General features: G+C 56.3%; 1 protein-coding gene across 3 annotated transcripts in view; it reads right to left on the reverse strand.

Moving 5' to 3' along the window:
* MYT1 (myelin transcription factor 1) overlaps positions 1-10,263 on the reverse strand; it is an 86,457-nt gene that overhangs the window by 28,210 nt on the left and 47,984 nt on the right. For all 3 annotated transcript variants that reach the window (XM_011934416.1, XM_011934417.1, XM_011934418.1), the window contains exons 5-10: positions 8,516-8,578; positions 7,870-8,117; positions 5,184-6,026; positions 2,358-2,492; positions 1,557-1,647; positions 157-267 (exon numbers count right to left, since the gene is read on the reverse strand). In XM_011934416.1, the coding sequence (XP_011789806.1) occupies positions 157-267; positions 1,557-1,647; positions 2,358-2,492; positions 5,184-6,026; positions 7,870-8,117; positions 8,516-8,578 (1,491 nt within the window). The remainder of the gene's footprint in view (positions 1-156; positions 268-1,556; positions 1,648-2,357; positions 2,493-5,183; positions 6,027-7,869; positions 8,118-8,515; positions 8,579-10,263) is intronic.

Consider the following 10,263-nt stretch of genomic DNA (forward strand, 5'->3'; position numbering starts at 1 on the left):
CACACACACGTACACACACGTGCACTCACACACGTACACTCACAAGCACTCACACGTGCACTCACACACGTGCGCACAAAGCCTGCGGGAGACTAAGAAGCCCCCTGCAGGCACTTGGGAGGCAGCCTCTTCAGTTCTGCGGCTCATCTCACTCACCTGAGGATCCGATCGGAATTGGAGCTACTCTTGGAAGGATCTCCTGTCTGTGGCTGCTTCTCATGGGATTTGGCTAATTTTTCGGCGGCAGCAATGGGACACCCAGACAAACTAGAGGAAGGAAGAGGAGGGATATCTGAGCCTTCCCCTCCACGCCTGTCCTGTCCTGGGTGACTGCGTGTGTGGGTGTCTCACGGCAAGGTCATTCAGATGTGAGAACTCCAGGTGTGCAAGAAGCCAGAGCCGGGAATAATCCTGTCATTCTGCAGGGCGGGGTTTTCTCTCTGACTCTGTTCTTGAGCCCTCAAAGTACAAGCTGCCTAGTCAGTTTCTGTTTTGGAACATTCTATGCCAATGACACACAAAGATGAAATACATCCTAAAGGCCTTGAAAGCTCTGGGCAAAGCTGTCTCCTCTGCATGGGTCTGGGTGACCGGCTTTCCCCTCACCCGCGTCCTCTCCCTTCCCAGCTTCCAGGGCTGGATTCTGTAGCCATCTCTGGCTCTTGTTCCGTTAGCTGCCCTGGCGCAGCCCAGGGCCCTACTTGGACCACAACCTGGGCACTGACCCTGGATGACTCAGGCCCAGGAAAGCCTAAGACATGGAGGCAGCAGCTTCCTCTGTCAGAATTAAGTCAACTGTGAGCGCCAGCGCCAGTCCCTCAGCCAGCTCGGGGAGGTGACGTAATGGGGAATTGGCCTCTCGTCAAATGAAGTGACCTCAAAAGCTCTGGCAGTCCCTTCAGCTGAGCGTATACTGGGGCAAAGGCATATCCCACCAAGGCCATGGCCACCCATGACACTTTGGGTAAGGCTGGGGGAGTAGACCCCCTCGCCACAGAAGACGAGTCAACAACTAGACCTCGAGGGCGGTCGGGAAGCTTCACTTCCACCTGGGCCTCAGAACTCCCACAAAGCAGCCCAGAGTACAGTCCTGGCCTGCCGAGGTTACTGTTCGTCTCTGCCCTTTCCACTCAGGAGCAAGAGCCAGTGTGCAGAGGTTTCTGAATGTGGGCAGGACACAAGTATTCACCTGGCTCTCCACACGGTCACTGTACCTCTTTTCACAGAGGGTGCATTGCTCGCTCCTCCACAGGCCGCCCCCTACTCTCTTGAGACCCCCAGCTCATGGGGTCAAGGCAGCAACCCCATGGAGTAACTGCACCTCCAGTTGCTGCTCTGCCCACACAAAGGGCCCTCACAGCCTAGGTGTGCCCTGACCTTATACCCACTCCTGAGGGCAGCAGGCAGGGAGAAGGGCAGCCCACAGGGAGCTACCTGGCAGGCCAGAGCCCTGTCCCAGGTCACGGGCCCAAGGCCCAGACAGGGACATACAGGTCTAACCCAGGTGCCCTATCACACATGGGGCCGCCCACCCTGGCCCAGTTCAGTCCAAGTACCTTCTGTGCGTGTTGCGGTTGCTGTTCACATGGCCCTGGCCTGTGCAGCCGGGAGTGGGGCACTTCAGCACGTTCTCATGCATGGCTAAGACTGTAAGAGAACCGGGGATGGAGGGAGCCAAGGCTGTCAGAGAATCTGGGGAACACCAGCTGAGTGGGGAGCACAGGCTGAGGAGGAGGCAGGAGCCCTGTCCAAAGGCTGCTGCTTGGTGGGCAGTTGGGGGACACAGCAATTTAGGGCAGCAACGCAGGTCAGCTCCAGCCCCCCAGAGCCTGCAGACGTAACCCCCCACCCTCAGTGTGATCAGGGCATGCCCCCCACCACCACTGTGGTCCCTCCCTCCTGCGGCAGAAACCAGACCCAGCTTTAAAACCTCTCATTCTGTGGTTTGCTCCTTTAAATTTAATTTTCACAATTGCTGCTTCTAGCCTAAAAATTGGAAGAAGTATTTGCTTCCCAAGCCTTCGGAGCACAGAGGTTGCTGCAAAGACCTCTCTCTTCCCAGCGTGCTGGCACTTGCCTGTCCCCTCCCATGGATCTGTGACTGTGGGCTCTGACCCCGACTGGCGTCTCTAGGTAGACAAATGGACTGGTTGCAGGGCCCCAGCCTCAAAGGGCTCAAGGTTGGGCTGAGGCAGTTTGTAGGGGGAGGCGGGGAGATGTAAGGATGAGCATCTGAACAAACCAAAGGGGCAGGTTATGGCCCTGGGCAGGCCACGCCTCCCCATAGACACCACCCAAACACCACAGAGGCAGCCTGAGCTTCAGGGTTAGGGCTAACGCTGCACAGAGCTACTCACTCTCCGGGGGGATCCTATCCTTGTGGGGACAGCCAGAAAGGCTGCGGTGGTGAGGGTACAACCCGGTAACGTGGCCAGTGCCATCGCAGCCTGGTGTTGGACACTTGATCTCACGCTTCTCAGCTCTTGAAGGATCTAAAACACACAAGTCGCATCAGTTAGAGCCAGGAAGCTGGGTGGTGAGCAGAGAGGGGGCAGGGGTAGCTCAGGACCCCTCTCTCTGGCCGTCCAGAGAGAAGAGAGGCAAGACTGCCCATGAGCTTGAACGGCGACTGGGGCTGGACAGTCAGGTGCCCCTGAAGAAACCAGCCCACACTGGCTACCTGTGTGCAAAAGCCCTGATACTGCCCTGACCATCCCAAATAGCAGTTTGTGCAGTGTTTTAAGGAGAACAACCCAGATGGCAGCTGCAGTCCTCTTTCCTCTCTCCTCTGACAGTGCGGAGGCCTCATGGGTCAGCCTTCTGCCTAGAGAGGTCAAGGCGTTTGGCAATATTCCTGCCAGGAGATGTCCTTGGAATCTGACAACACGAGGAGGACAAAGGAGCTAAGAAACTTATCCAAGGCTGCGTGACTCATATACGTCTGGGCAGAAATTTAAACCCAAATCTGTTATTGACCTCATCTAGACTCTGCAGGACCAGTCTGGTCACTCTAGAGCGCAGGGACCAGCGGGAGCACCGAGGACCCTCACAGCAGAGCTGACGTCTCAGTGAAACACCTTTGGACAAGCTGTCCCCTTTGGGAGGGCGCAGAGGTCCCAGAGCCAAACTCAGAACTCCCACACCAGAGGGGAGGGCCCCGACGGTGGGCTCCAAAGGGAAGGAGCTTTTGCTCTGCTGCCCCCAGTTCAAAGGAGGAGGAAGTCAGACTTCCACCCATGTGGACAGGCAGCAGAGTCCTGAGGGGCTTCCAAACCCGTGCCCAACACCTGCCTCCTGGGCTTGCCGCCCCGTCCCACAGCCTCCATTCAGAATTCTCGCTGCATCTGGGTCCCAACATGAGTCCCTTAGAACCAGTCCCAGTCTCGTCTCTATCCTACTACACGTTCACATTGCACAGACACTCACAGCCCAGCCCGGCACTGTCTGGTGTTCTCAGCTTGGCCGCCTGTGTCGCCCGGGGCTGTGTCCCTTTGGGTCCATGCACTGAAAATCTATTCCTGAAGGCAGGACACCTTGCCTCTGGGTCCCCCTGTGTCTGTCCCACAGGTCTGAGACCCTTGAAAACCTGGGCCTGGGGCTGTCACTTGGTGTCTCTGTTCCTCATACGTGTCCCACCCAATTCTGCGCTGATCTGTGTGGCCCAAGCACACCACACCCAGACTAGTAACCACACCAGGCCCTTAACACCCGTCCCTAAGTCTCACCTTTAGCCTGTGTCTCTTTGTGCCCATGGCCCCACAAGGCCAGAGCATGATGGTGCTGACTTAAATCTGGGTCCCCAAAGAGCTGTCCCGCCATCTGGGTTGCCCTAAAGGGTGTCCCCTCAAAGCCTGGGGTCCATCTCACCCTGAAACCATGTCCCCACCTGTGTCCCTTAGTATCTTTCCCCTGGGCTTGTCTCATATGCCTGGGTGTTCCCAGAAAATATGTCCCTCATGTCTCCACTGACCTGCCTGTCATGCCCCTTGAATTATGTCTTGCTCAGGTCTGTCTCTCCCATGAGCCAAGTGCGTCTTCCCAGGGCTGGCCTTGAGTCTGTGTCTCCTGCATTTTTGGTTCCTGGCTCCAGCACCTGAGTCACCTCCCATCCCAGTTCTCTCTCCTTATCTGCCCCTCCCTGGTCTCAGCTAACCCTTCCTGGGGGCACTCATTGGAAGAGCGCCAAGAACTCCCACTGCCCCCGTCCACCTGGAGAAGAGATGCAGGACTAGACGTGGGGAAAAAATAGGCTGAGGTCCGGGCAGGTCCCTACTCTTAGGAGAAGAGAGGCCAAGTGCCCAGGTGCAGAAGGTTCTCTGCACCAGGCCGGGTGAGCCAAAGCTGACCTGCCCAAGGCCTGGCCTCCCTGGCATGGCTCACTGAGGGAGCAGCCCCTGGCCAGCCCTGCTCCCCAGGCCCCTGTCCCAAGGAGGAATCTGAGATGGGCAGTCAGCAGAGCAGAGCCAGCCTGCTGTCCAGACCCTGACACCCCAGTAACAGTGAAGGCCGCAACCGTTCCCCCAGGATTCGTCCTCAGACCTCAGCACTCCAGGCTCCCAGTTGCTCCCCAACCATGTCAGCCCAGTCCCAAGCCCCTCCAAGCAGCCCTCCTTGTCTGTCCTCACCTCAACATCAGCCACTCAGTGCGGTCAGGGGATGCCGCCCCTATACCCTGCACACTTTAGAGCCAAATCCAGGCAGATGCAGAGCCAGCGGCAGGCTGCTTCCTCTGAGGAGAAGGGCACCCCACACCTCTGCCTGCTGGGCTCCACCCCATGAGAGGATCAGGATGACCCAGCACGGCTGTAGGGAACAGCGGGTTCTGTGATAGCACAATCCCTGCCACAAGTGTGAGTTGGGGTGGAAGGGACAGGACAGTCCCCACCCTCTCCGGACCCCAGATGCTGCTGTGACCAGTCACTCTGGGTGGGTCACTGTCCCTCCCACCTCCTCTCTCCCACCTGGTTCTTTCTCACACGTCTCCGCTCTGATTGCTCTGTAAAGCAGTGTGGGAACCCATTTGCTCGGTATCTGACCACAGTCTGTGTCATGTATCTGTCCTTTTGTCTGCTTTTCTGCCATCTCCCAGCCTCCTGTCCTAGAAGGGCTCTCAGCCTGCATTTGTACACTGGGGCAGGGGTGAAAGGATGAGTCTGCAGGGCCAGGCCACCCCTGACCCCTACCTTTACTGTAGTAGCTCTTCCGAACAGTGTCCAGGGCCTTTGCTGCCTTCCCTGGCTCTCCCAGGCCCAGCTGGCTCTGCTCGGCAGGCGGGCAGCCCGGCTCACAGACCGTGCGCACCTGTTCAGCCTTCAGGGCAATGGCCTGCTCCAGGAGGCCCAGGTTTCCCCGGGTCATCATGTCATGCATCTCCGACTCGTCAGTGACTGTTGACTTCTGGGAGTGGGTGTCCTCGTCCTTGTCATCATCCGAGCGGACCTCCACAATAACAGAGTACTCAGGCTTGGGACTGGGTGGTTCTGGGCCCTGGAGCTCAGGGGCCTTCTGGGCAGAGGCGTGAGAGGTGTCCTCCTGAAAGATCACATCAGGAGCTGCCTCTTCCTCCTCCTCCTCCTCCTCCTCCTCTTCCTCCTCCTCGTCCTCTTCCTCCTCCTCTTCCTCGTCCTCTTCCTCTTCTTCATCTTCTTCCTCCTCCTCCTCCTCCTCCTCCTCGTCCTCCTCTTCGTGACTCAGGATGCCTTTCTGCTTGCTGGACTCCTCACTGGCTGCATCCTCCAGGGACTGGGGACACAGGTCCTGGCAGCGTTCGGTGGTGACTTCTACAACCTCCTCGGCATCCTCTGGCTGGATGAAGAGGCCTTTTTCACCCTCCTCGCTGGCAGCTCCCTCTGTGGCCTCCTGAAGCAGGTGCACAATGCCAGGGCCTGGCTTGGCCACCAGGGTCTCTTCAGCAATCTGACCCAAGTTCAGGAGAGAAGTGGCGATGATTCCCTGGTAGCTGCTATAGCTGCCCTTGGAGGAGCCAGTGGGGTTGGATCCAAAATGGGACTTGATGGGGCTCCTTCCTGCACAAAATCAAAATCAACGTGGGGGCCAGAGAGCATGTGGGAAGACTCCAGGTCTCCAGTCCCCAACACACCCACCACCCCTCCACCTGACCTACCACTCACTCTTTACACGGGAGCCGAGGGGAAACACGAAACTCCCGAAGTAGGGATTTGGTATGGACTTTCTGCCAACCCTTCTGCCTGAATCCAGATATCATGGTGAACATATTTCAGGAGGCAGGTCATGGGCCACTGATGTATTTTCTGAACCAAGAATTACTTCGATACTTTTCCTTAACGTTCCTCTCCCATCACGTTTACTTTCCTAATCAGATCAACCTGCACCGTATACAACGGAGCTTAAGCAGCAAGTCAGATTTTAAAAAATAGTAATTGTTTCATAATTGAAAAGCAGTAAATAAAAACGGGCAAGTCAGATTTTAAAAAATAGTAATTGTTTCATAATTGAAAAGCAGTAAAAAAAAATGGGCGCGGTGGCTCATGCCTGTCATCCCAGCACTTGGGGAGGCTGAGGCAGGCAGATCACCTGAGGTCAGGAGTTCAAGACCAGCCTGGCCAAAATGGTGAAACCCTGTCTCTACTAAAAATACAAAAACGAGCTGGGCGTAGTGGTGCACGCCTGTAGTCCCAGCTATTCCTTGAGCCCGGGAGGAAGAGGCTGCAGTAAATCAAGGTCGTGCCCCTGCACTCCAGCCTGGGCAACAGAGTGAGGCTCTCTCGGAACAAAAACAAAACAAAACTAAGATATGGTGGGTGCTCACCACATGCAGGCCCCATAGGGTTGTCAGCAGGGACGCCTGGGCCAGCGCGTCCCACAGTGGTAGGAACAGGCCCTGCCATCCACCCACTTCGGATGGGAAAGTCCAAGCCCAGGATGATGCTCAACTCCAGATGCCCTTCTTGATAAGAAAGCAGGAAAATCTGTGCCTCTTCTCCCTGCGATCTAGGGCTGTGTTGATTCCACGGGGCAGCGCACTCACTCCAGAGCCCCCCAAGGGAGCTGGGGTTGAGGACCCTCTCTGGCTCTGCTTCTAAAATCCATCTCAGACCCTTCCCCATTGCAGAAGCTTAGGGAGTGTTGGGTGGGTGGTGGGGACGGCAGGGGGAGCTGACCTTGGGCCTCGTCTGACCCCAGGCCGCTACAGATCTGCCAGGGCACTCAGGGGTACAGAGCCCTCCCTCTGGAACCCAGGGGCCAAAGCACCTGCTTCACCCACTTCCGCCAAGGGCTCGGTGCCCCAACATGGCAGTCCTGGTAGACCCCCCAAGGAAATGGGGGACTCATCTGCTTTCCTCCTTCCCGTCTTGGCTTCCCCGGGCACCCCATTTTCAGAGGCCCCACCTGGTCCTCAATCACCTGAACTCAACCTGAGGTGTTTCCTCAGCATCTGCCTGTGAGTGCCTCAGGGGAAAGCAGACCTCTCACCCATGCACCCAGGCAGGTCTCCCAGAGGGCCAGTCTAAGACCCTCCCTTCCCCACTTACAGACACACAGAGACACAGCCTTGTCTGTCTCTCATAGACATGCAGACACCTGCCAAAACATGCTACAACTGCGCACACACACACACACACACACACACACACCAGCCCCGTGTCTGTGTCTGCCCTGCCTCTCTCCTACACACACCGTGTTCACACACAAACACACCACAGGCCCCATAAACACCACGGGCAGACCTCTCTCCCAGGAAGCCCAGCACATGTTGGGACAAGACATGCCTTGTTCTCAGGAAGAGCTTTCTCTCGCTCAGAGTGAGCCCCTCCCCACTCACAGGCTGCAATTCTCCAGGGCCACACTAAGCACCCTTTATTCGGGGAAGAAAGAGCGACAAAGCACCTTCAGCTGGCTCGGGGCGATGAATCTCCTCCTGTCCTGATGTCTCAGCCTCGGCCCCCTCCAGAGTTCCTTCCGATTCATCCGAAACAGAGGCGTCCTTCACCTCGGTGTCCTCACTGCCGTCGCTGTCCACACCATAGCCCTCGTCCAGAGCCAGCTTCAGGGGGTGCGACTTCCTCTTGGACACCAGGTGCTCAGCCTCAGCGCCCTCCAGCTTCCTCTTCTTGGCCAGGGGGCAGCTCTGTAAACTGGGAAGGAGGAGTAGGCAGTGGAGAGGGCCAGGCTAGGGCCACGAGAGGCCTCAGCCACACCATGCGCCCCTCCCGAGGGTCCTCCCTCCCTCCCTCCCCCACAGACTCATCCAGTTCTTGCCGGGGACCCAGACAAGAAAACCACAGTGCAGCTCTGGTAGGTCAGATGGTCTATCTTTCCCCCACAGGGCGTGCCCACGGCCACACGGGCCTCCAGGCTAGAGTGGGAGGTCGCTGCCTTGCAGAAGGGCCAGCAGCCTGGCCTCAGGAGCCGTGGAAAAAGATGGAAAGTTCTCCATCTGCAAAAGGGCCTAGAACAGAGTTGGGCGGGGGCGGTGGGGGGGGCTCCAAATCTGCTTCCCAGGAAGCTCTGTGAGATCCAAGGGTCCTCTCACCTTCGGTGCCTGGAGTACTTGCCCCGGACGTGTCCTGAGCCAGTGCATCCTGGGGTGGGGCAGCTGAGGGGAAAGAAAAAGGCGAGGTCACATCAGGCGATGGGTTCAGACCTCAGGGCCCATCGCAGACCTTCACTCTGGGGAGCACACTCTCTCCAAACGATTCATCTCAGAATGGCTGCTTGCAGTTTGCTGAAAATTAATAACTCACCCCATTCAAATAAATGAATGGCTCATTACAGTTTTACAAGTGTTCAGTTAAAGACTGTTTATACACAGGAGCAAGACTTCTGACGCCAGAGTCTCCCAGAGGCTCCCCACGGCAGGCACTCCACCAGCTGCCACCAGGTTTCCAGGAGCTTGGACACGAGACACTCTGAGGTGCCCTGAACACAGGACCCCTCTCCAAAGAGGGCCCAAGTCCAAAGCACAGAAGTTGGCATTCACTGTGTCCATCACTAATGCTATAAGACCTATGGCCATCGGCGGCAACAGCCTCTGCATTCACCGCCAGCTGTGACCTTCGTGCCCCAGCAAACTGAGCCAGGTCTGACAGGCAGAAAGGAATCCACGGCCCAAGGCAAAGGTAGGGGTGAAGATTCCACCAGTGCCTGTAGCTGGTGTGAGTCCGGCTTCCACACAGGGAAAAGCAGCCAGGAGGGCCAATGAACCAGGAGCTGACAGGGTCTGCCTTGGTGGAAGACTCTTGGGCTAAGAAGGGCAGTTTGGGGAGGGGGTGATACTGACCCTCCTGCATCTCTCACCCCAGGGCTGGCAAGCACAAGGCAGGACACCCAGGAGTTCCTCTTCCTTAACCATCATCTGTCTCCCGATATAACCAAACCAGCAGGAAGCTCTGGAAACTTCTGAGCATGAGTACTGACTATGCCAACCACCGTGGCAGCAGGACCACAGCTCCCACAGCAGCCTCGGGGCCAAAGGGGCCGCTGTGGAGTGTGAGGCCAGAGTTCACCACGTATCAGGCTCCTGCGGGCTGTCGGATGCATCCACGGCTCAAGGACTACAAGGAGCAGCCATTGTAAGACCCAGATGCCTGCGCCAAGTCACCTAAGGCAGGTGGGAGGGGCAGGCCTGCACTCCTTGCGGGAAGACAGAGGCTTTCCTGGCCAAGATGGGAAGACCTTGTTTTGTTTTGTTTTGTTTTGTTTTTGTTATTTCATATATATATTTTATACTTTAAGTTCTAGGGTACATGTGCACAATGTGCAGGTTTGTTACATATGCATACGTGTGCCATGTTGGTGTGCTGCACCCATCAACTCGTCAGCACCCATCGACTCGTCATTTACATCAGTTATAACTCCCAATGCAATCCCTCCCTCGTTTCCCCAAGATAGGCCCCGGTGTGTGATGTTCCCCTTCCCATGTCCAAGTGATCTCATTGTTCAATTCCCACCTATAAGTGAGAACACGTGGTGTTTGGTTTTCTGTTCTTGCGATAGTTTGCTGACAATGATGGTTTCCAGCTGCACCCATGTTCCTACAAAGGACACGAACTCATCCTTTTTTATGGCTGGATAGTATTCCATGGTATATATGCGCCACATTTTCTTAATCCAGTCTGTCACTGATGGATATTTGGGTTGATTCCAAGTCTTTGCTATTGTAAATAGTGCCACAATAAACATACGTGTGCATGTGTCTTTATAGCATGATTTATAATCCTTTGGGTATATACCCAGTAATGGGATGGCTGGGTCATATGGTATTTCTAGTTCTAGATCCTT

The sequence above is a fragment of the Colobus angolensis genome, unplaced genomic scaffold (assembly GCF_000951035.1).
Source record: "Colobus angolensis palliatus isolate OR3802 unplaced genomic scaffold, Cang.pa_1.0 Scaffold136, whole genome shotgun sequence".
In the NCBI taxonomy this organism is placed as follows: Eukaryota; Metazoa; Chordata; class Mammalia; order Primates; family Cercopithecidae; genus Colobus; species Colobus angolensis.